Here is a 27003-nt window from a genome sequence, read left to right on the forward strand (position 1 = left end):
GCCGGGCCAGGGTCCGGGGGCGCCCCTCCCCACCTGGTGGTTGTCCTTCCTGCCGCCCGAGGCGGCCGGCTCCCCGGGGCCGCCGCTCATCATGTTCATGTAGAGGGAGCGGGCGAGGGGACTCCGCAGGGACCGGCCGGTGCCCGTCCACATCCTCCTCGCCAGCCACAGCGAGACCAGGGTGAAGCCCAGCCAGCCCAGGAACAGTCTCATGGGGGGCCGCGGGGCGGCGGGGTCGGTGAGGCTCCGCGGATCAGCCCCGCCGAGAAGGAGGCGAGGAGAAGGAGGCGCCGCCGCCACTACTGCCGCTGCCGCCGTCGCTGCCCCCGCCGCCGCCGCCGCTGCCGCCGCCGCCGCCCGCCGCGGCGACTCTCTCCATCGCGCCCAACTTACCCATCCAGCCCCTCCGAGGCTCTTGTGGGGGGTGGGGAGAGGCGGCCGGCGAACACACCAGCCCGCCTCCCCCTCCCCCTCTTCTCCCCTCCCCTCAGTACCCCCCGTACTTCTTCCTTCCCTTCGGCGGAACGTCGTTTCCCGTGCAGGTGGTTTCCGCCCGGAGTGTGTTTCCAGGGGCACAACGTGGCTCCCCAGTTGTGCCTGCTGAACTCCTTCTGTCCCCGGCTCTTAGCCGGACGCGAACGCGGACGTCGCGAGCGCGCGAGGCACGCCACCTCAGCCAATCAGCTCGCGCACGGAGGCGAAGGGAGCGCGCATGCTGGCCCAGCAGGGGCCAGCTTAGCCCCACGCTAAGCCCGCTAGGGTCCATTGTGTCGGGCCGCGCGCCTGCCTTCCTTCCTCCGCGGCTCCGACACAATGGGCCCTAGCGGTCCTCAGCTTGGGTTGTCGGCTCCCCAAGACACAATAGTCTTCCAGTCCTTTTCACTTCCTCCTCGGCAAAGGCAGCAATATTAGCTCCCGAGCCCCCCAGAAACCGCAGCAGAGGCAAGGGCAGCACCGCCCCCACTTTCCCTTGCATGGCCCAGCCTGGCCCCGGGATTTTAGGCGCTGGTCTGTCCCCTGGACCGAGCTTTTCAACTTGCCTTGTTCTTGTTCATCTGCTCTTAGGATAGTCGCCTGCTTCTACTCCTTGCTGCTTGGTTTTCTCAGTCCGGGTGCCAAATAAACCAAAGCTTTCACCCTCCCGCCCTTAAGTTTCTTCAGGTTGGCACACGGAATATCGGGTTGGCACATGGGAGGGGTGGTACGACTGCCCTGACCTATCTCTGTCACGACGTTTCATGGAGGCTGGCCAGGGCTTGAAAATCAGGTTCTGGAGCAGCCAAGTGCTGCATTATAAAGATCTGCTCTCTCCACTTGAAGTTTAAAGATGCCCTCCAAACTGGGAAACTTTGGGTTATGTATGGTTTCCCAGGTACTGAACCTGCCAGGGTATTTGAGGATAAAAAGAGAAAACCAGGGTGTTTTGATGCTTGTCACTTGAACCGCAGGGGTGTGGTGGGTGTGGTGGCTGTGTGTGTGTGATGGTCCGGTGTATGTATCCACATCCCTCTTTCATTCAATGTGTGTGTGTGTGTGTGTGTGTGTGTGTGTGTAATAGTCCTGTGTATTCATGTACAAAGTTATTTTTAGCTGCTCTTTTTACGGTGGCAAGGAATTGGAAATTGAGGGGATGCCCATCAACTGGGGAATGGCTGAACAAGTTCTGGTATGTGAATGTAATGGAATACTATTGTGCTGTAAGAAACGATGAACAGGCAGATTTCAGAGAAACCTAGAAGGACTTACATGAACTGATGCTGAGTGAGATGAGCAGAACCAGGAGAACATTGTACACAGTATCAACAACATTGTGTGTTGATCAACTGTGATGGACTTGACTCTTCTCAGCAATACAATGGTCCGAGAGTTCCAAAGGATTCATGATGGGAAATGCTCTCCAAATCCAGAAAAAAAAGGAATTATGGAATCTAGATGCAGATTGAACCATACTATTGCTATTGTTTTTTGTTGGTTTTTCCTTTTTGCTCTTGATTCTTCTTTCACAGCATGACTAATGCAGAAATATGTTTAATGTGATTGTACATATATAAACCTATAATCAGATTTCTTTCTGTCTTGGGGAGGGAAAGGAGGGAGGGAGAAAAATTTGAACTAAAAATCTTATGAAAACAAATGTTGAAAACTATCCTTGCATGTAAATGGAAAACAATAAAATACTTTTATGATTTAAAAAACACACACACACACAAACTACTAGTATAAAGTTCTCCCCACAATACAGTATCTCTACAATACTACTACAGCTCTTTTAAAAAACTTTTTTTCAAATAAAAATTTCTTTTCCTTTCCTTCTATATTACTCCCTCCATCGGGGAAAAAAGAAAAAGAAAAACTAAGTCCTCATAAAAAATACACATAAGCAAAACAAGTTCTTGCATTGGCCAAGTCCAAAAATATGTCTCATTCTGCCCTTTTATTACCTCACTATCAGGAGAGGTACCCCAATTTTGGTAGGTTGTGAAATTTTTCTTCTCACTTTAATAATACCTTTCCAAGTTTTTGAAAACACTGTCCTATTTAATAGTTTGTTGTTAGTAGTGTCCAACTCTTCATGACCTCATGGACTTGTCTATGGGGGTTTCTTGGCAAAGATACTGGAGTGGCTTGGCATTTCCTTTTCCACTGTATTCCTATTTTACAGATGAGGAACTCAGGCAAATAGGGGTTAAGGGACTCTTCAGGGTCACACAGCTAGTACTTGTTTGAGGCCAGATTTGAACTCAGGAACATGAGTCTTCCTGACTCCAGGCCTGGTGCTCTATCCACTTAGACTCCTAGCTGGCCTAAAAACTAATATTTAGCTTTAGTTAAAAATACATTTAATTTCAACTAAAAATAAATGTAATAATAGAAGACCAAGATGGTGGAGGAAAGGGAAGTAGTGAAGCTTAGCTCTCTCCTACAACTACAGGACTTGACAAGACATGGATCTCTTAGGGGATCCACTACACCAGGACTTCTTAAACTTTTTCCACATGTGACCCCCTTTTGCCCAAAAAATGTTTATGTGACCCCAGATATATAGGTATATAAACTAGGTATACAAATCAAACATTTACTGCCAAATTTTTCTTGACTTCCACATTCAGTTACACAATCCCATTTAGAGTTCCAACCCACAATTTATGAAGCTTTGTTTTACACTATGAAGTGAAGGGCTTCAGTATTTAAATGGAAAGAAAAAATTCTCAGTGCTGGTTACTTGGGGAAAAGAAAGGAAAAGGGAGGGCCTTAGCTGATTGTAGAAGAAAAGGTTCTTAATAAGAGAGAAGACCTCATATTTGACCATTAATTAGAAGAAAACTCCTCAATCTTCCCCATAATCAGAGGAGAAGCTACCTTGGAGAAGGGGGTAATTAAAGAAAAGCTCCTCTCCCCAAACTAAAGGTAAACCCCAGAGGAAGGTGAAACCTCAGTTTCTGGGACAAAGGAAAGGCCAGACTAAAGGCCCTGAGAAAACAGGAGTCCAAGCAAAGGCCAAGGAAAGTCAGGAGGCAAAAGAAAGGCCCCTGAGGTAAGGCCCTTAAAAAGGTTAATCTAGGACTGGCTTCCAAGAGAGGAGTAACAAACACATCAGTACCAAAAATGAGTAAACAGGGGGCAGCTAGGTGGCGCAGTGGATAGAGCACTGGCCCTGGATTCAGGAGGACCTGAGTTCTAATCTGGCCTCAGACACTTGACACTAGCTGTGTGACCCTGGGCAAGTCACTTAATCCCCACTGCCTTACAAAAAAAAAAAATGAGTAAACAACAACAAAAAAATGAAATAACAATTATGACATCAGAGATGTCTAAAACACAAACCCAGAAGAGAAGAATAACTCAAAAACACCTATAAGCAAAGCATCAAAGAAAAATACAGCTTGGCTAAAAGATCAATTAGAATTCCTAGAAGAGAGAGTTTTAAAATTATATAAATTAAATGAAAGCAAGAGAAAAAAATAGAAAAGAAATGTGAGCCATGGAAGAAAGATTTTGAAAGATGATAACAGTTTAACAGAAGAGGTATAAAACCTTATTCAATAACAGACTCCCCTAAAAAATTAGAATTTACCAAATAGAAGTTAAATACTCTAGGAAACAACAAGAAATATTGAAAAGATTGAAAAAAAAGAAGAGAGTTATCTTCATTTAAAAAACAATTGATTTGGAAAACAAATTAAAGAAAGATAATTTATGAATCAACGGGCTACCTGAAAGCTATGACCAAAAATATGATATATTTCAAGAAATCATAGAAGAAAACTGACCAAACAGAACAATAAGGCAGAATGAAAATAGAAAGAATCCATTGATCACTTGCAAGATGAAACTCCCAAATGAAAACTCCCAGTAATGTCACTGCCTAAATGCAGTGCTTTCAGGTCAAAGAAAAAGGTAGTGAAAGCAACCAGAAAGAATTCAAGAATCACATTTTGGATCATACCAAATTTAGGAGCTACCATTTTAAAGGAGCAGAGAACATGGAATGCAATATTCCAAAAGGCAAAAGATATAGGCCTACAAACCAAGAATAGCTTTCTAAGAAAAACTGGATATAATACTACAAGGGGAAAAATGAATCTTCAAATAGAGAATTCTTCCAAGAATTACTTAAGAAAAGACTAGATCAGAGTAGGAACTTTGAAATACTAATACAGGAATCAAGAGAAAGATTAAAAGGTAAACACAAATGGATAATTATAAGGGACTTTATAACTGTTTATATTCTAATGGGAAAGGGTGTGATATAAAGGTCCTTTTAGAACCTTCCTGTCATCACGGGTGATGGAGTCAATTGAGAGGGCCTAGAAGCTGTTTTTGTTCTGTTTTGACAATTATGAAATAAGAAAGAAAAGTAGGGAATGTTGAACTGGAAGAGAAAATGGCATATGCTTGGAGAAACTTATTATCTCATTTAATTGAAGTGCTCAGGTAAAAGTTTATACAAATGTGTGGGCAGTTTGGTGGTGCAGTGGATAGAACACTGGCCCTGGAGTCAGGAGGACCTGAGTTCAAATCCGACCTCAGACACTTAACACTTACTAGCTATATGACCCTGGGCAAGTCACTTAACCCCAATTGCCTCACCAAAAAAAAAAAAGTTTATACAAATGTGGAAGAAAACATCATTTGAACTTCATTTTCATGAGAATTAGTTAAAAAGAGCAGAGCACACACACACCCCTACATAAAAGGTTTGGTATAGAAATACAATCAACTCAGCATAGATACGGGAGGGATCAGGAAGAGAGAAAAATGGGGACTTATGAGAAAGCACAAGTTCAAGCACTGATAGAAATACATTCAACTCAGCATAGATATGGAAGAGATCAGGAAGAGAGAAAAATGAGGATTTATGAAAGCACAGGTTCAAGGACCGATTAATCATAAGCAAAACAAATCTAGAAGCTTAGAGAGGGACTAATGAAGAGAGTTAAAAGGAAAGAAACAAAGGGTAAAAATCTAAAATAAAGAAGGGATAGGGAACAAAGAAAGGAAAAAGTTTAAGAGAATAAGGATGGAGAAAATACTCAATTAACTATCATAATTGTGAATTGTAGAATGAACTCACAAAATAAAAGTGAACATAATGGTTTAAAAAGCAGAATATGACACTCTTATTTACAAGAAATACACTTGAAACATAAGGATTCACACAGAATTAAGATAAGAGGCTAGAGGGGCAGCTAGGTGGCATAGTGGATAAAGCACCAGCCCTGGAGACAGGAGGACCTGATTTCAAATATGGCCTCAGACACTTGACACTTACTAGCTATGTGACCCTAGGCAAGTCACTTAACCCTCATTGCCTCACCCCCCAAAAAAAAAAAGATAAGAGGCTAGAGCAAAATCTATTATGCTAAAACTAAACTGAAAAAAGGGGCAACAATTATTTTTAGACAAGGTAACAACAAAAATAGCTTTAAAAGAGATAAACAGGGAAATAACATTTTGCTGGAATTCAATACTTAAAATATAGACACTAAATGGCATAACATCTAAATACATAAAGGAAAAGCTAATAAAATTATAACAGTGAGATCCTTAATATGCCCATCCCTAGAGCTAAACAGATCTAACCAAAAAATAAGCAAAAAAGATGTTAGAATAGAATTTTAGAAAAGTTAGATATGATAAATATCTGTTGATTATTGAATGACTAGAAAGAAGTCCAAATATTTCTTAGCTGTTCATGACACCTTTACAAAAATCAAACATATATTAAAACATATAAACCTAACAAAAATGCAGAAAAACAATAACAGAACAGACTAGAACAATTTAAACCACAACATCGACATTTTAAAATTGAATGATTATAAAAGACTTAAGAACTCTTAACAAATAAGTATTCAACTATTATTCTATATGACTGATCAAGAAGGATGTTGCCCACCTCATGACAGAGAAATGATAGACTAATATGCAGAATAAGGTATACAGTTTGGGATGTGACCAATGCAGGAATTTGTCTTTCTTGATTATGTCTTTTTTTTTTTTTAGGCAATTGGGGTTAAGGGACTTGCCCAAGGTCACACAGCTAGTAAGTATCAAGTGTCTGAGGCTGGATTTGAACTCAGGTCCTCCTGACTCCAGGGCCAGTGTTCTATCCACTGTGCCACTTAGCTGCCCCTAATTATGTCTTTATGATACAAAACTTCTGTATTTCTGTCTTCCTTCTTTTTTTTTTTAAATGGATAGGCGAAGTGAGGGGAAAAGAAAAAAACAAATGCTTGATAATAGAAAAAAATATTTAAAAAATTGAAATACTCCTTTTACTCTTACCTGGGACACCCATATTCTTTCCTGGTTATAAGAGTAAGTGATATGCAGTGAAGTGTTTCTACTATGACAACCAAATTTGTCTTATTGATAAGATTATTTAGTCTTGGGGGGGCCAGCTAGGTGGTGCAGTGGATAAAGCACTGGCCTTGGATTCAGGAGGACCTGAGTTCAAATCTAGACAGTTGACACTTACTAGCTCTGTGAACTTGGGCAAGTCACTTAACCCCCATTACCCCACCAAAAAAAGAAAAGTCAAGATTATTTAGTCTCCAAGTCTGTCAGTCTGTTCCCCTCCTTTTTTTTTTTTTTAATTTTGGAGTCAATCAAAGTTAAGTTGCTCAGGGTCACACAGCTAGTAAGTGTCTGAACAACATTTGAACTCAGGTTCTCCTATTTCCAGGGCCTGTGTTCTATCCACTATGTCTCCTTTCTGCCCTCTAGTCTGTCTCCTTTCATAAGAATTAGGTTTGTATTGTGCAAGGAACATCTGATTACTTAATGTCATAATAGGCTATCCTAGTAAACTACTATACTTTCATTTCTGTGGAGAATATCACTGTCACCATCTCCTAACCAAATCAGTAGTTAGATTCTATTCCTTAATTTTTTTATAATCAAAGAGCCATCTAATGAAGCAATTCCAAATTATCCAGATGGAATTAAAGCGCCAAGTACAAACTAATTAGTTTGTTTACTATGTCAATCTGTCTCCTGGGAGTTAGTTAACACAGACCTAATCACTCTATCCCAAAAGGTCAAAATGAGAGAAACTAGTAAGACTGGATAAAAATCTAGTTACTGAGGGCAAATAAGCCAAAGTTGACAAAGAAGTATCCCTTTCCGTTCCTCTTTTCTCCCTCCCTCATTCTAGAGGTAGCTTGCTTAACTGTAAAGCAATACTACATTACAGAAAAATGTGCCAGATGATCAGAGAATCCATACTATGTTTCTGTACCTTAGGACTGTCAAAAGGTCCAGAATCTCAAAGAAATGGCTAATTTATAGATGAGCACTGAATTGAGACTGAGCCACCCAGACTATCCAGATATTTAGAAATACCTCATAATAATGTTAAAAAACACTTCATGTACATTACCTACAAATATAAAGCAAGGAAAAAAAAGTACAGCAAAAGGAAATGATTTGCAGACCTTTGTAACGAGCCTGGAGAATCTGATAAACTTATTTTCAGTTTCTTGCTCCATCAAGGAAGTCTTGCTACCTCTTCTCAGAGTCTTCTCAATCATAAATGATGAGGAAGGAAGCTAGCAGGAGTAAAAACAGTTTAAAGTGACCTCGAGGACTGCCCCCTGACCTCAATGACTAGAAAGGCTGTTATGTACAATCAAATCTCCAATATCCACAGTAATGGCAGGCAAAAAGACAAAGATTACATAAAAACTCAAGGATAATAAAGTCATTTTCCTGGAATTCAGTCAGAGGCAAGTTGATATAGTGAAAGATCACAAGATTTAAAATCAGAAGACCTTGTGATTCCTTTTTGTTGTTATTTAGTCAGTTTTCAGTGGTGTCTGACTCTCTGTGACCCCATTTGGGCTTTTCTTGGCAAAGATATTGGAGTGGTTTGTCATTTCCTTCTCCAGCTCACTTTACAGATGAGGAAACTGAGGCAAATAGGGTCTTGCCCCGGTGTCACACAGCTAGTAAGTGTCTGGGGCCAGACTTGAATTCAGGAAGATGAGTCTTCCTGACTTCATGTCCAGAGCTCTATCCACTGCACTATCTAGCTACCCTAGTTCTGCTATTTACCCTGGGAATGAATTACTTATCTTCTCTGAATCCAAATCCTTAGGTGTTAAAACTCTAGAACTAGATGAGAACTCAAAGGTCATCTGGATCAGACTTCATTTGACAGATAAGGAATTTGAGGCCCAAGGAGGTTAAATGATTTGCCCCAGGTCATATAGGTAGGAAGTAGGTTTGAATCAAGACCTCAGACTCCAGAACCAGCATTCTTTCTAGGATTAAGTGATATTAACAATTCTTTTCCCACAGGGGTTTTCTTAAGAAAATATCTTAAAAGTTTTAAATGTTATGTAAATGTTAAATATGTAGGCTACTAAATGGTACATTGGAGTCAAGAAGTCCTAAATTCAAATTTGGCCTCAGACATTTTCTACTCTGTTTCAATTTCCTCATTTATATTCCCTATTCCTCAACTATTATCCCCTGTAAAAATAAAATATTATAACACCTATCTGAAATGGTTGTTGTGCTGACATTTGTAAAATGCTTTGTAAGTTTTAAATTATTGTTTTTCAGTTGTATCTAACTCTTTGTGACCTCTTTTGGGGTTTTCTTGGCAAAGGTACTGGAGCAGTTTTCCATTTTCTTTTTCAGCTTCTTTTACAGATGTGGAAACTGAAGCAAACAGAGTTAAGTGACTTTCCCAGGGTTACAAGGCTAGTACTGATGTAGGAGGCAAAAAAAAGGGGTTAACGGAAAAACCTAAGACCCAAGCTTTAATTCAGATATTAGCTCTAAGAGGGATTCAGACCCCAGTTAATGGATAACTTACAAGTCAGGATGCTAGGCTTCTGTACCTACATAAATCAGTACCCATAACGGGACCATAAAGTATAAGGTCATATAATAATAAAGGAAATGACAAGGCTATAGAAATTCTAATGAAAAATGTGAAACTAGCCATGGGAATCAGAAAGAGACATGTGCAGAAAAGGCCAAATTTGTCCCCAGATTCACCTTATGACGTGTAAACCCCCAAAACACACCTCCACTGAAAAAGGTACCCACCTCAGGGGTTGGCTTAGGACCCCAGAAACTCCAAATTAGGATAAGCCCTCCCCTGTACCTCCTGTGGAAATTTATTTTGATTTGGGGACCCTACCGTTAGGCTGAGATTAGAAAGCCTTAGGCTCTCAGGGTCCCTTCTGTGTGGGAGGTGCTGGTACCCCTCTCCCTCTGCTTCAGCTGAGCAAAAAAGACCCGTGGGGAAAGCCCCCAGCTCCCTCCCACCTGAGCAGAGCTATCCGAAAGATCCTGGATAGCCTGTGCTGAGGCACGTGAGGCTGAAGCACACCATCACCCCCCCAGCCCCACCAGCCGCAGCCCTGGCTGGCAGATTAGCTTGGTCTGTGGGGGCGCAAGAAGCCCCGAGATTTGAGTGGAGAGAAGAAAAGGTATATATAGACCTGGGGGTTAGACTCAGGAGGGCGGACAAGGAGGTGGAGAGAGAGGTGGAGAAGAGGTTCGGACAAGGAGGCGGGGGACGAGAGGAACAGTAACGCAGGACTAGGAGCAAGGAAGAAAGGCTGACGGACAAGAAGAGGTCAAGAGGCTGCTGAGGAGACGGCAAAGGTTGGAGAAGACAGATGGAGCTACAAGGACACAGGAGAAGATGAGAAGGACTAGGAGCAGAGAAAAGAGAGGCGAAGGGCAGACTGATGGAGCAGACAGACAGAAGGTCGGTGAGAGAGACACAGGGGTTCAGTGGTGGCAGTAAGGAGAGGAAAGTTAGAAGCAGGGGGATTTACAAAAGTGAAAGGGGCTTGGAGTTAGAATAAAGTACCTGAGTGAGTGCCCTAAGGCAAGCAGCAACTAAGGCCCTTATTGTATTAAAGAAGTTTGAAAGAGACAGTGGAAAGAGACACACCCGCAATGCAGTCAGGTTGTACATTTTATTTCCCAGTATTCTTAATTTTAAATAGTATCTCATAAATAAACTCTGCTTTGATTATTTAGTTTAAGAGGCTTCTTAATATTTTGCTTATCAATCTGGGAGTGGAGCAGTGTGGTGGAACTTTATAAACGGCCCATATTAAATTAAACGCAGTCAGATAGCCAAATAGTCAAAAGTCCCCAGATTAGTCCACCAGTCAAAGTAGTCCCCCCAAATCAGCCCTAGTCATCAAAAATATTTTCACACTCCCCAAGGTAGAGAATATTATAATGAGTAGGACAGGCCCTCCCTTGTACCTCCTAAAGGAGGAGATTATTATAATGAGACTGATAAATCAATTTATCTATACTATAAATATAACTGTCTTTTCTTTTATTATTCAAGAGATACCTTTCCACTATTCTGGTTCTCTCCCTGTGTTCACTCACAGTATTGCTATAAAACTTGGGAAACTGAGTCACTGAGTCTTGTAATTCTTTTGGGATGACTCACGATCAATTTGACCCCAAATCCCACATCAGTACTGTCTGGGGTCATATTTGAACTCAGATGTTCCTGACTCTAGGCCTGGCACTCTATTCACTGTGCCACCTAGCTGCCCTCGTAAACTGTAAATGCTATATAAATGCTAGATAATTATTATTATTCTTATATGTATACCTCTCATTGCCCTCTTCTACCTGACTCTCCTCCTCACTTTTCCTTACTGACATTGGTTTGGTATATAGCTTGAGAAGACCCTGAATCTTTTGGGTTTTTTGTTTTTGTTTTTTGCAGGGCAATGAGGGTTAAGTGACTTGCCTGAGGTCACACAGCCAGTTAGTGTCAAGTGTCTGAGGCCAAATTTGAACTCAGGTCCTCCTGAATCCAAGACCAGTGCTTTATCTACTGTGCCACCTAGTTATCCCTACTTCCCACTTCTTTACTTGCCTTTCTAAGGAGAAATTGTGAGCCATTTAGCTGCAACTTACTTCTGGTTTTACTTATTGTGACAATGTTAAAAGTAACATAATAATTTCCTCCAGTTGTATATCCATGTGTTGGTCATTGAAAAAGGTGCTCAAGTGTAAAGAACCAATAACCAAATTCCTGTTTATAAAGGGTCTAAAAATAGCGCTTTTTAGTGGTTTCTGCCCTGTTTTTCATCAATGTGCCACTGTTATTGCATAGCATTTGAGAACCCAGAGTTATCTACCTTGATGGGGCTTCTAAACAGGAACTTATGGAGGGTATATCTGATATACTATAGGCATTCAATAAGTACCAAATAATTTAAGATAACTTTCAACCTCTTATCCTATATCTGAAGAGTCCCAGAGACTATGAATGTAAATTGTTTTCTGAGACTAAGAAATTTTTAACTTAGCCATAACAGAAAAAAGAACTGTGGAATCTGGATGCAGATTGAACCATATTGTTTCTACTTTTTTTTTGGTTTTGTTTTTGTTTTTTTAAGGTTTTTCCCTTTTGTTCTGATTCTTCTTTCACAATATGACTAATGCAGAAATATGTTTACATATATAACCTATATCAGATTGCCTGCTGTCTTGGGGAGTGGGGAGGGAAGGGAAGGAGGGGGAAAAATTTGGAACTAGAAATCTTATAAAAACAAATGTTGGGGGCGGCTAGGTGGCGCAATGGATAAAGCACCGACCCTGGATTCAGGAGTACCTGAGTTCAAATCCGGCCTCAGACACTTGACTTACTAGCTGTGTGACCCTGGGCAAGTCACTTAACCCCCATTGCCCAGCAAAACAAAACAAAACATAACAAAACAAACAAAAAAACCCCCAACAAATGTTGAAAACTATCTCTACATGTAACTAGAAAATAATAAAATACTTTTTTTTGTTTGTTTTTCTTTTTGCGGGGCAATGAGGGTTAAGTGACTTGCCCAGGGTCACACAGCTAGTAAGTGTCAAGTGTCTGAGGCCATATTTGAACTCAGGTCCTCCTGAATCCAGGGCCAGCACTTTATCCACTACGCCACCTCGCTGCCCCAAAATACTTTTATGATTAAAAAAAGATATGAGCAAATAGTTCTCAAAAGATTTATAAACTATTAACAACCATACAGAAAGTGCTCTAAGCAAGAACAATGCAAGTCAAAACAACCCTTACGCTGAGAAAACTAGTAAAGATGACAAAACATAGGAATTATTAATGAATTATAGATTGTAGAAAGATAGGCACAGTAGCTGTGAATTGGAACAACCATTGTGAAAAGCAATTTGGAATCATGGAGGAAAATTCTGTACTTTGTGTTTTACATATTAGCTTGCCAGAAGAAAATTTTATTAATTTAAATTATTGTCATAAGCATTTTTCCTTAGAATGGGAGAGAAACAAAGATGGACAGAGATACGCCACAACTCTGACAATCTCTCTTTAACAAACCATTTATGATATCCTTAGAACAACAAAATCCTTCCGTAAGCTAAAACATAATTATAGCAATCAAAGTAAAAGTTCCATGAACATTTTGCCTCATCGAACAGAACAATGGTCACTTAACTTTCAGCATACCCTTGTAAAATCATTTTTCTAAAACTATTCATTCTTTCTTTGATCATTCTCTTTTAGTATTTTCCTTTCAAGCAGGTTAAAGGTAAATTCAAGAGATACTACAATTAAATGAAGTAATCAAAGGGACTTTTTCCTTCTCTTATTCTAATCATTACCCTAATCTAGTCAAAGTGGATCATTCCAGACTTTGGTACTTCATCAAGGAGTCCTTTCTTGGACTAATTTGAAGAAAGGGGAGCAAGGTCATTGTTTTGGATTTGATAGTTAAAGAAAAACTGATAAGATTTCCCTTTCATGTTATTCAAAATTCTCCTCACTGGGACAGATTTTAAAACACTTAAAAATATATTTTTTAATGACATGTGTGTATTAGTCTGCTTCAACAGAATTATACAAATAAAATGATAAAAAAAGTCCATACCCTTTGACCACAGCTTCCACTGCCAGGTGTGTACCCGAAGGAGGTCATTGACCAAAAAAAGTCTCCATAGATATCAAAACATTGATAACATTACTTTTTGTGGTACTTGACATGGGCTTAGGATAAATCAGAAGTTTCTCCTGTGAGAAGCAAAACCAAAGATTACCAGATAACAGGACAGACATATTGAGGAATCAAGGGTGTGAGGAAAATGACTCCAACAATAAATTTTTGGAACTCAGTGGTGGTGATGTGTCAAAGGCTCACTTATTGTCATTCTCACAAGAATGGGGAACCCTGTGTGCAGCTGGTGGGTGTCCAAAAAATGGAGGCTCACAGGCCCCTTTTATCCCTTAGTCCCTAAAGCAAATGGACCCTTCCCTTTTTCATCATTGGCCCGATTACTCAAGGGTTACAATCTATGTGCAAAAACTAGTTAATCAGAATGCAATATTTTATAGTCAAGGTGGGAGGTGATACAGGGACAATTCTTCAATTCTTCCCTTATTTGGACAAAGCTCAGGAGCAGACCTAATTGAGACCAGTCCTAGGTTTCCCTGAACCATGTGATTTTGTTTTTGTGGGGGGGAGACCTTTTTCCTCAAACAGGTCTGGATTGAGAGACCACCAATCCCCATTTCCTCACAAAGGGATTATTAAAGTTTAGATTGACCAACTAGATATCAGGACAGATACATCTAAGAAGTAAGGGAAGATAAAATTCTATAGCAGGAAAGTCACTTAGGTGACTACTAGGTGGCTACTACCTGACCAGAGCTAGGAAAAAGATAACTCTAGAGGTCAGGACCATCATTCAAAAAAAAAAAATCCCCCTGACTCTCAGTAATATGACAAACAACCAAGCTTTCCCCATACCACCCCAAAAAGGAACTTTCCATTTTCAGGTGGTCAGCCCATCTATCCTCTATAAAAGCTTTTTTGCCTTCCTTCTTTTCTGGGAAGATGATGTTTCTAATTCACCTCCTCCCCAAGGGTGAAGTCTTTTACTTGTCCCTTGGTCACTTTTTCTAGTGCCAAATAAAATACCATTTTAATCCTAATTGGACTGTGTTTGAGAGTGTGATTCTTTACAGAGGAATATACAAGAACCACCATTTTCCCAAGATACCTAAGTAGATGTCTATCAATTGGGGAATGGCTAAACAAATATTACTATGTTACAAGAAATGACAAACATGAATACAGAGAAACATGGGAAGACATATGAATTGATGCAAAGTGAAGTAAGCAGAGCCAGAAAAACAATATAAACTATAAGTACAACAAAATCAATGGAAAGAACAACAAAACAATTGGAAATGACTTGTAAAATGATAGAGATAGAGAAGACTCAGAGTCAGGAAAACCTGTATTTGAATCCCACCACAGACACTACAAGCTGTGTATCCTGGGGCTAGTCAGATCATTTCTCTTAGGCTCAGTTTCACCATTTTGTAAAGTGAGGATAATATTGCCTACTTCACAGAGTTGTTGTGAGAACTATATGAGATAATATATGTAAATTGCTCTACAAACCTTAAAGATCTTCTATATAAATACTAGCTATTATTATTATGTTTCTACTAATACCAAGTTTGACTTGCAGTACTAATAAAGTTGGACAAGCTAGTGTATTCTATTCTGTTTGGAAAGGGGGTTACATAAAAGGAGCTAAAAATTTTCTTAAAAACAAATCATCAACAGTTTGTCTAATATTTTCAGGCTCATCACTGTGAGATCATGAGCTTCTTTCATAACTACTAACATCTAGAAATGTTTTCAGTATCTTAGCACTTGAAGATCCTTCCATTTCATTTAAAATCTACTACAGCTAAATTCCTTTCCTTTTTCTCCCCCAGGCAGTGGCTTTTTAATTGTTCTTTCCCGTGTTTATTGGTCTTTTGAAGTAATGATTTTTGTCCCCTTCCCCCATGTAACTTTATAGTACTGTCTTTTTTTTTTTTCCAGGGCAATAGGGGTTAAGTGACTTGCCCAGGGTCACACAGCTAGTAAGTGTCAAGTGTCTGAGGCTGGATCTGAACTCAGGTCCTCCTGAATCCAAGACCAGTGCATTATCCACTGCGCCACCTAGCTGCCCCCTATAGTACTGTCTTTTATAATTTGTTACTCATATGCTAAAATCTCCTTTTGAATCTATAATGTATTTAAGGCTATAGTTTGTATTGAAAATATAAAGTTGTTTCTTGCCTACTCAATGGATGGAGGGAGAAAATTTGGAACTGAAAATAAAAATTAAAAAAACAATTTTTTTTTTGGTGAGGCAATTGGGGTCAAGTGACTTGCCCAGGGTCACACAACTAGTAAGTGTCAAGTGTCGGAGGCTGAATTTGAACTCAGGTCCTCCTGAATCCAGGGCTGGTGCTCTATCCACTGTGCCTCCTAGCAGCCCCAAAAACCAAATTTTAAAAAAAATAAAATACAGGGGCAGCTAGATGGCACAGTGGATAGAGCACCAGCCCTGGATTCAGGAGGACCTTAGTTCAAATTCGGCCTCAGACACTTGACACTTACTAGTTGTGTGACCCTGGGCAAGTTGCTTGACCCCAATTACCTTACCCTCAAAAACCAAAAAACAACAACAACAAAAAGAAAAGAAAAGAAAATATAAAGTTGTGCTGTGTTATAGGTAACTGGGGACTGGCAAAGGCACAGACTCCATCTGCTTATTCAGTTGATTTAACCTCTCCATGTGGAAAATGCTGGGGAGCTTGCTTCCAGGATAATTGTAATAACATGTAAGGGAAGTGCCCAGGGGACACTGGCAAATGTATAGACATTTTGTAACTGGTTACAGTTGGCTAACCACATAATTGGGGAGAATATTTTTTGATTAGCTGTGCGACCAAAACTATTGGAACCTTCAAAAAGATATGAGTGAACTTTGGCCATCTTTTATTTTACTTGATTTGATGATTCTTTCACATACAGCATCTGGTGAGAGATCAGGCCGTGCCTTCTGAGGTCATATGGCCCTGAGAAATAGGCCTCAGAACTAGGCCTTTTTGATTGTTCTTTCAGTTCTGGGTGAAGGGTAGGGAGTCTCTGACCCTGGGTTTTTTGGAAGGTTGGGACAATGGATCACAGGAATCTGGGGGCTAGAATCCAGGACAGACCTTGCAGCCAACCCAGCACTGATATCTGAGGAACAAGGAACAGCCTTTGGGAGTGACCATCAAGACCTCAGCCATTCATAGCTGAGACAAAGACTCATCTAGCAGAGATGTCACATCTGCACGTGAACTTGGTTTTTAGTTTTTATTTCCATCTGCATCACAGCTACACGATAGGACACCTGCCCTGCAGCAGAACTCTTTTAATATGTGTTATCTTCCCCAATTAGCGTATGAGCTCCTTGAAAGCAGAAACTATCTCCTTTAAAAAAAAAATTACAATGCCAGCACAGTGCTTGGCACATAGTAAGCACTTAATAAATGCTTTTTCATTCATTCCTTCATTTATTTCTTCATTTATCTATCATAAGAAACAATACTGTATAATGAATATAAATACAAAGAAGTATGGGGAGAGAAATGAATTGATACAAAGTAAAGTAAGCAGAACCAGAAAAAGATATACAATGACTATAGTAATGTAAATGGAAAGAATGACAATAACAAGATAATCAAAATTGAATATTCTGAAATAGTAATGATCAATCTGGGCCCCAAAGAAAGGGTATGAGAAGGTACCTCTTTCTTTCTTCACAGAGATAGGAGGCTAGAGGTGTGGAACATTATAGTTAATTTCAGACTTTTGATGTGTTAGCTTTTCTGAATTTTTTCTCTTTTTCCCCCTCTTTGTTATAGGGAGTGTCTCTCTGGGAAGGGAAGGGAAGCATTGAGAAATATATGTGACATAAAAATGAGAATACTAATAATTTTTAAAATGTATTGGTTTAATTTAATTTATTTAATTTTATTGATCTAGGGAAATGAAGTTCTTTCTTCTAAGGTCACAGTGGTAGTAAGTCTACTGCTTATATAAAGTTCCCAGGTAGGCGATGGGGATAACTCAAATGATAACATTTTAGAGTTAGGTTGGAGTTGAAATTTTCCCTGTAAAAAACATGTACTACCCAACATTTTTCCTAAATTTTTGTCCCTTTTTTGGTTTGGGTTGTGAAAGTTGATGAGATCAGACACTTATATTTTAAAAGCTACTAAATCTAATTTTAAGTTTAGTTTTTTGTGGTTTTTTTTTTGCAGGGCAATGAGGGTTAAGTAACTTGCCCAGGGTCACACAGCTAGTTAAGTGTCAAGTGTCTGAGGCTAGCTTTGAAACTCAGGTCCTCCTGAATCCAAGGCCGGTGCTTTATCCACTGCGCCATCTAGCTGCTCCATAATTTTAAGATAATTAATTTTTAGTACTCAAAGTGTTTCTCAGCAATGCTTTAAATGTGATGTCAATAGGCAATAGAAACTGGTAGGATTTGTGCCAAATGGATATTCTGTCCTTAGCTAATAGGACTCAGATACTTTCTCCATTTTTTTTTTCTGATCCAGTTTTGATCAGGAACCCCAATTGTAGTATGGTTTGTTGCTTTTGAATACTAAACAGACTGTTCTCCCTCCAGGAGAAAAAAAAAAGTTTTACAGCCAAAACGATAAATGACATCGAGGCCAAAATTGTTGCTTTTCAAACAGACATTTGCTTGCAATGTATAAATAGCTGACAAATTGCTTGAGGTTAGTTACATGAAACTCTTCAGTTTCACAGGGAGATGTATATGAAGGGTAATTTTTACCACATCTACTAAGCTCATCATATTTATTGAATGGAATAAACTTTAGAAAAATTTAAGCTATCCCTACACGGTTTTCAAATACAATGGGGTCCTTTTAGAACATTCTACCCACTGTTAGATGCTTGTGCTGGAATTTCTCCATTTTCTACCCTAAGTAGCAACATATATGATAGGAATATTTTTATTCTCAACCACATTGTATTTCAAGTCAACAAGCATTTATTAAGGGCCTTGGTGCATATGGCCCTGTGCTAGGCACTGGAAATACAAAAACTAAATAGAAACTTACATGCTTCTGGGATCATAAGACCCTAGATTTAGAGCTAGAATGGATCTCAGAGGCGATCTCTTCCAACATTGGCATTTTACAAATAAGGAAATGAAGACCCAGGGAAATTAAATGACTTTCCCAAGGTTACATAGGTGGTAACAGAAATCAGGATTTGAACTTGGATCCTTTGACAGAACTCAGTGTTCTTTATCCCAACAGTTCTCAGACTTTTTGATCTCGGGACCCCTTTACATGCTTAAAAATTAATGAGCACTTGGGGGCAGCTAGGTGGTGCAGTGGATAGAGCACTGGCCCTGGATTCAGGAGTACCTGAGTTCAAATCTGGCCTCGGACACTTGACGCTTAGTAGCTGTGTGACCCTGGGCAAGTCACTTAACCCCAATTACCTCACCAAAAAAAAAATTAATGAGCACCCCCCAAAATTTTTGTTTATGTGGGTCTCCCCGAAAAGAGAGAACAATTAGGTAACTACTTCAATAGTCCAGGTGAAATGATGAGGGCCTGATCTAAGTTAATTGCAGTAGGTAAAGAGAAGGGAAAGAATATGAGCGATGTTGCGGTAGAATGGACAAAATTTATAAACGGAAGGGATATGGGGAGTAAAGGAGAAAGAAAAGACAAGAACTGAGTCAAATTTGTAAAAATACAAGTCATTCCCCAACAGAAAAGTGATCAAAGAATATGAAAGGCAGTTTTCAGACAAAGAAATCAAAGCTATCTATAGTCTTGTGAAAAAATGCTCTAGATCATTATTGATCAGATAAATAAAAATTAAAACAACTCCGCAGTATCACCTCACATCTATCAGAGTGGCAAATGTAACAAAGAAAGAAAATATTGGATGTTCGAGGGGATGTGGGAAAAATGGGATGCTAATCCATTGTTGATGGAATTGTGAAATAGATCCAACCATTCTGGAGAGCAATTTGGAACTATGCCCAAAGGGCTATAAAACTGTGCATACCCTTTGATCCAGCAATACCTCTGCTAGGTTTATATCCCAAAGACATTTCCCTAAAAGAGAAAAAGGCCTATTTGTACAAAAATATTTATAGCAGTTCTTCTTGTGGTGGCTAAGAATTGGAAATCAAAGGAATGTCCATCAATTAGGGAATGGCTAAACAGGCTGTGGTTATATGATGGTGATGGAATATTATTGTGCTATAAGAAATGACAAGCAGGATGATTTCAGAAAGGCCTAGGATTACTTATATGAACTGATATATAGTGAAGTGAGCAGAACCAGGAGAACGCTGTACACAGTAACAACAATGAAGAACTGTGAATGACAACTATTCTCAACAATACAATGATCCAAGACAACCCCAAAGGACTAATGATGAAGCATACTATCCATCTCCAAAGAAAGAACTGATATTGACTGAAAACAGACTGAAACATGCTATTTTCACTCTTTTTTGTTTTTTCCTTTTATTCAAGTTTTCTTATATAATAATTGCACATGTATAACTTATACCTGGTTGCTTATTGCCTTAGGGAGTGGGGAGGGAAGGATATATATATATATATATATATATTTTTTAGTGAGGCAATTGGGGTTAAGTGACTTGCCCAGGGTCACACATCTAGTAAGTGTTAAGTGTCTGAAGCCAGATTTGAACTCAGAGACTCCTGACTCCAGGGCCGGTGCTCTATCCACTGCACCACCTAGCTGCCCCAGGATATTATTTTTTAAAAAAGAATATCTCGGGGACAGCTAGGTGGCACAGTGGATAAAGCACCCGCCCTGGAGTCAGGAGTACCTAAGTTCAAATTCGGCCTCAGACATTTCACACTTACTAGCTGTGTGACCCTGGGCAAGTCACTTAACCCCCATTGCCCCACAAAAAAAAAAAAAAAGACTATCTCCAAGATTATGAACCCAGGTGACTAGAAGAATATTGGCACCTTCCACCAAAATAGAAGAGTGAGTATGGAGGGAAAGAATGAGTTCAATTTAAGACCATATGCTGGGGCAGCTAGGTGGCACAGTGGATAGAGCACTGGCCCCGGATTCAGGAGGACCTGAGTTCAAATCCGGCCTCAGACACTTGACACTTACTAGCTGTGTGACCCTGGGCAAGTCACTTAACCCTTATTGCCCCCCCCCTCAAAAAAAAAGAGCATCAATAAAATATTTTTTAAAAAAAGACCATATGCTGAAGGGACAACCAGGTAGAGGATGTCTAACAAGCAGTTGGTTATGTAGGGACCAATTTTTAATCGGGGAGTGTCAGCTAAGCGGCTTGCCGCAATATTGGGGCAAGGAAGGAGACCGGCAGCCTCCCTCAAAACAGAGCAGGATTTATTTAACAAGAACGAACTTAAAAAAAACCACATACACACAAACGGCATCAGTAGGATCAAGGGAAAGGAAATAAAATGGAGAAAAGAGAAATTATACAACCTGAATAACACCACTGCCTAGGAATCAGCTGAGAACACACAGCAGCATCCTGTCGCCTTCCAGCTTCAAGCTAGAATGCCGAATCTCCTCCCTTCTTCCCAGCAGACCCCAGACAGCCCCCAGCCAATTAGCTGACTGCTCTGACAGTCATATGACTGCCCTCACCAGGCTTCCAATCATTATAATTTTGCCAGGCCCATGTAGGTGTTAGCAAATGGTGATGATGTGAGGTGCTAGTGCCACAGCAACAGCTACAGCCAGTGGGTGGAGCACTGTGCCATCTGTGGAGCCCCAGAGGCCAGTGTGTGTGCCAAGGTTTTTAAAAAAATTCTAGCTAAAAGATGGGGTCATAAAAACCTCAAATAACAATTAATTCTTTACATTCCCCCCTTTGTTTCATCAAGAAACACGGGGTGTTTCCTTGATGGAACAATAAATAATAAACAATAAATAAATAATAAATAACAGAATATCATAACCAATGCTAACAAACAATATACTAATAATAATATAGGAAAGGGAAAATACATATTACAGATGACGTATATAGTAACAGAAGGAAAAACAAAAAACCAAAAATGTCCATTTAAAGTCCTTAAAACCTTATCTTCAAAGGAGGGTTCAGATGTCATCAGGGGAACTAGATTCTGGTCTGAATTCTGGCTGTCTCTGGATTCTGGTTGTCTCTGGAACTGCTGGGTTTTCATTAGTCTTTAGCATAGCATTGTCCAAAAATATTCAAATTAAATAATGAAAGTTCTTCAAAATATACAAAACAAATTTAAACTTGATATATACAGCATGTTGGAATCCCTCCTTTGGAGGATACTTATATCCATACACAATACAAAACTGAGACAGTTATGACATTACTAACACTTTTTACCACTATATGTCTGGATCAAGGCCAAATTTAGTTATGTGTCCATGATGACACCTGAAAATGTTATGGAAAGGTTACCATACCACATCTCATGGTGCATAGACATCTAATAATTGTGCTAGGCCTCAGGTGAATGGATTCTGACCATGCCACCAGATTGAGTGGAAAAGCCAAGCTAAGTTAAACAAGATGCATGTGTTAAGGCTAACATGACACCAGACCATTTTTGGAGTGAGAGAGGAAGAAACTGGACTATGTCCAGCAATTGTGCTCTACATAGCTGCTCTCATAAACAAGCTATGGACTTCCTGAATGTATTTGACTGTTCTCTCAGCCTCCATCAGGGTATCTTACATGTACCTGTCTCTCCTCCTGTTGTACATATATTCTCTCCAGGGCCTGCAATGTGGAGTTGAACCATCTCCATCAAGCTCACTGTAAGAGCAATTAGTCTCTGAAATGGTAAGTTTCCATAAATCATAAATCTCATATTAATTTCACCAAAGACAATATGATGGTAAAAATGCATGCTACACTGCATAACTTAGGATATATTTGAAATATATATATAATCCCAAACCATACCCAGAGTATACATAGTCACAATGACATACAAATGATAAATGAATGTAAATGGCTGATATTATTAAACATTATTACAGAATCTTCATTAAGCAAGTAAACCACATCATCTTGTCCATGAATTCTCTATCTTGTACAATGACAATAACAGATACTGAAATGATAAACAATTTATCAAAAGGAAATAAAACATCAGTGAGATTCAATATGTTCATTAATTGTCTTATAAATCAAACAATAAGGTTCAATAACACTTTCTAGAAGACAGAGCCATGTGCTCTTGGTGGAGAAGTTCTTCACCTGTAGAAGGAAAAGCTTGTTTAAAGTAAGAGCTTATAATGGGGTATATCACATTTTTTAATTGGTTCCCCAATTCTCTGCATGCCAAAGTGGCAAGGGTTTCTGAATCATCACTGATTCTTCTAATGCTGTCATAATGACCGTTATGGTAGCAAATATGGAGTTCTTTAGCATCGGCTTTTTCTGTGCCACAAATTTGCCATAGAGGTTCATTCAACTGGTGAATGATTACATTCAGTTGTTTTTTGTTTGGCAAAGGCTACAATGGCATCGCTCCCAGCACAAGTACCAGCTTTTTTCAAATCAGCAACATATTTTTCAAAGGGAATATCTGTTTCTATAAAAGACCCAAAGTCTTCGTTATGACTGAGCATATAATTAGCAGTTTCTTATCTGTATTTGAGATGGTTTCTTGAATGACCTTCTAACTGGTCTCTGGGGGCTCTGAAAAGACAATTTCCATCTCCTGATACCTTATGGAGTTTGAGTCCCAGGGTTTGCAATTGAGTGATAATGCTTGCAAATTGGAACTGTCTATTACCCCTGTGCTTCATTTGGTTTCTTTGCTCTTTAGAAGCTGGTTGAGTTTTATCTGAAATTACTTTACCCACAAATGGTGTGGGCTTCATTTAGGAACAATGAATCCAAGATTCTTTTTGTCCAATTTTAATAGCAGTAGGAGTTGTCAATAATACCTGAAAAGGTCCTTCCCAAGCAGGCTGGGTCCCACTGGTCTGCTGAAAATTCTTAATATATACATTGTCTCCAGGACTTAAATCATGCAAGGAAAAGTCTAAAGGACCAGCAAGATAAACACTAAGGTTTTTTAAGAGCAAGGGAGATTGCCTAAGGGGGCAGTGGGGGAGGGGCAAGAAGGTCCCCCAGGTTAGTTGGCTTGTGGCCAAATAAGGGAGAGGGGAGGTAGGTTAAAGAAATCGCTAGGTTAATCAAATCCTGGTTGACTCACCAAAACTGTGGGGACCAATTTTTAATTGGGGAGTGTCAGCTAAGTGGCTGGCCGCAATATTGGGGCAAGGAAGGAGACCGGCAGCCTCCCTCAAAACAGAGCAGGATTTATTTAACAAGAACGAACTTTAAAAAACACACACACACAAACAGGATCAGTAGGATCAAGGGAAAGGAAATAAAATGGGGAAAAGGGAAATTATATAACCTGAATAACACCACTGCCCAGGAATCAGTTGAGAACACACAGCAGCATCCTGTCGCCTTCCAGCTTCAAGCTAGAATGCCGAATCTCCTCCCTTCTTCCCACCAGACCCCAGACAGCCCCCAGCCAATTGGCTGACTGCTCTGACAGTCACATGACTGTCCTCACCAGGCTTCCAATCATTATAATTTTGCCAGGCCCATGTGGGTGTCGGCGAGTGGTGATGATGTGAGGTGCTAGTGCCACAGCGACAGCTACAACTAGTGGGTGGAGCACCTTGCCATTTGCAGAGCCCCAGAAGCCAGTGTGTGTGCCAAGGTTTTTAAAAAAAATTCTAGCTAAAAGATGGGGGTCATAAAAACCTAAAATAACAATTCTTTATAGTTATATAGAACTGGACTTCAAAACAGATAAGGGCTGGATATATAGATTTTGGAAGGGATAAATGGAACACATGGAAACTAATGAGATCATCTGGAAAAAGAGAAGGCTAGGTAGTACAATAGATAGGGTGTGGACCTTCAATCAGGAAGCCCTGAATTCAAATCTCGTCTCATGCTTACTGACTTTGTGATGCTGGCCAAGTTACTCAAACTTCTATTTGCCTTAATTTTTTCAACCAAAGAATGGGGATCACAATAGCAGCTACTTCACAAGGTTGTTGTATCACATGAGATGATATTTGTAGTATTTTGTAAAGTGCTTAGCACAGTGCCTGCCACATAGTACATGTTTATAAATGCTCATTCCCTCTCTCCCAGGACAGGGCCTTGGGGAACACCTATTTTTAGTGGGGAAGAGTTGGATGATAATCTGGCAAAGGAACTCAGAGTGCTCAAACAGGTGGGAGAAGAAACAGGAGAGGGCATTATCAAAAAAGCCAATGGAGAGAACAATATCCAGAAGTAAGGTCAAATACTGGAGAGATCAAACAATGAGAATGGAAAGGTCAAAAGATTTATCAGTTGAAATCATTGATAATCTTTGAGATAGGTTTTAACTGAGCAGTACAAAGAGATAGGGGATATTATCTCAAGGGAATGGAAGGGCCAAGTGAAGGTTTTATAAGGACAAAGGAGATTTTGATTTGTTTATAGTCAGAAGAAGCCGAAGAATTAGAAGAGACTGAAGATGAAAGAGAGAAAGAGCACTTTCTCAGAGACAGGAGGGAATGGGATCAAGGGCATGAGTTAGAGGGGTTGTCCTTAGCAAGAAATAGAGTTCTCTCTTTCCCAGAGACTGGAGCAAAGGAGGAGAGAGTGAGGAATGACATTGAAGAGTTTGGTTTTTTGGTTTTTTTGCAGGACAATGAGGGTTAAGTGACTTGCCCAGGGTCACCCAGTGAGTAAGTGTCAAGTGTCTGAGGCTAGATTTGAACTCAGGTCGTCCTAAATCCAGGGCCAGTGCTCTATCCACTGCGCCACCTAGCTGCCCTGATATTGAAGAGTTTTGATATGTGAAATAGAGAAAAAGATGAAGGTGATAAAATCCAACATTTTCTCAGACAAATAGGAAGCAAGGTCTTCTGTTGAGAGAGGATCAGGAGGTGGTATGGGGGCTTGAGAGGGAAGAAAAGGTTTGGAATAGTGTGATAGAGTAAATCAGGTTGGAATAAAAGGATGACATGCAGCCATGAAACCTGTTAAGATTAATATATAGTGCCCAAAGAGACCATAGAGAAGGGAAAAGGACCCACATGCACAAAAATATTTATAGAAGCTCTCTTTGTGGTGGCAAAGAATTGGAAATTGAGGGAATGCCCATCAATAGGGGAATGGCTAAACAAGTTGTGGTATATGAATGTAATGGAATACTATTGTGCTGTAAGAAATGATGAGCAGGAGGAGTTCAGAGAAACCTGGAAGGACTTACATGAACTGATGCTGACTGAGAGGAGCATAACCAGGAGAACATTGTACACAGTAACAGCAACATTGTGTGATGAACAGTGGTGATAGACTTGACTCTTCTGAGCAGTGCAATGATACAAAACAGTTTCAAAGAATTCATGATAGAAAATGTTCTCAACATCCAGAAAAAAGAACTGTGGATTATGAATGCAGATTGAACCATACTGCTTCTACTTTTGGACTGTTTTTTTTCTCCTTCTTTTTTGAGGTTTTTCCCTTGTGCTCTGATTCTTCTTTCACAAGATGACTAATGGAGAAATATGTTTAATTATGATTGTACATATCTAACCTATATCAGACTGCTTTCTGTCTTGGGGAGGAGGAATCGAAGGAAGGGCAGGAGAAAAATTTGGAACTAAAAATCCTATGAAAACAAATGTTGAAAACTATCCTTATATGTAACTGGAAAATAATAAAATACTTTAAAAAAGATTAATATGTAGTGGGTCTAGTCAACACTATTGTGTAAATTATTTCCTCAAGAAGTATTTAACATATGCTAGAAGCAGAGAAGGCAGCCAGCAGGTTTGGTTCATACAGGGTTGGGGTTTGGTGATGAGTGAATGGTAATAGGAGAAAGGAGCAAGGGATTCAAGGACAAAGGACAGTGTATAGTTGAAACAGTCAAGAACAGAGATGAGACAAAAAAGGGAAGAAAATAAGGTCTGAACAGGGATGATGGACCTGGAGGAGTAAAGGGATTAGAGGCTGAGATAAGAACAAAGAATAGTAGGCATGAGGCAAAAGGAGTGATGGAAGAATCAGTTATAATTTTTTTTTTTTGGTGAGGCAATTGGGGTTAAGTGACTTGCTCAGGGTCACATAGCTAGTAAGTGTTAAATGTCTGAGGTCACATTTGAACTCAGGTCCTCCTGACTCCAGGGCTGGTGCTCTATCCACTGCACCACCTAGCTGCCCCAGAATCAGTTATAATTGAAAGAAGGAATTTCAGAGGTCAAGACCATTGAGGTGGCATGCATATAAGTGAAGGTGAAATTAAAGAGGAATGAATGAAAGAAAGAAAAAAGAATGAAAAAAGATTTATGTTCTTATTATGTGCCAGGCATTGTGTTACATATTGGAGATACAAATACATATGTGAGACAGACTCTTCCTTCATAGTGTTTCCATTCTAAGTGTGAGAGACAACACATATAGGAAGGAGAATGGTGGCCAAGAAAAGGAGTTTTGATCTGGGAAATCAAAGGGATAGGGAGTATAGCAGTATGGCAGCCAACTTTTCCATTGGCTATGGTTGTATCGATTTGATTACTGTTCTGGGAACAAGGTGTGGAA

The 27003-nt window shown here is 39.8% G+C and overlaps 1 protein-coding gene across 6 annotated transcripts in view; it reads right to left on the reverse strand.

Moving 5' to 3' along the window:
- The window catches only part of METTL9 (methyltransferase like 9), a 67671-nt gene extending 59649 nt beyond the window's left edge, over window positions 1-8022 (reverse strand). Inside the window, exon 1 of one of the 6 annotated variants that reach the window (XM_043978171.1) lies at window positions 7941-8022. In XM_043978171.1, coding sequence (XP_043834106.1) covers window positions 7941-7994 — 54 coding nt within the window. In that variant the 5' untranslated portion in view covers window positions 7995-8022. Of the gene's footprint in view, window positions 1-33; window positions 359-1040; window positions 1169-7940 lie in introns of those variants that run through there. The other 5 variants (XM_043978172.1, XM_043978167.1, XM_043978166.1 and 2 more) reach the window with 5 other exon arrangements.
- Between the last annotated feature and the right edge of the window lie 18981 nt (window positions 8023-27003).

Source organism: Dromiciops gliroides, chromosome 1 (assembly GCF_019393635.1).
Source record: "Dromiciops gliroides isolate mDroGli1 chromosome 1, mDroGli1.pri, whole genome shotgun sequence".
Taxonomy (NCBI): Eukaryota; Metazoa; Chordata; class Mammalia; order Microbiotheria; family Microbiotheriidae; genus Dromiciops; species Dromiciops gliroides.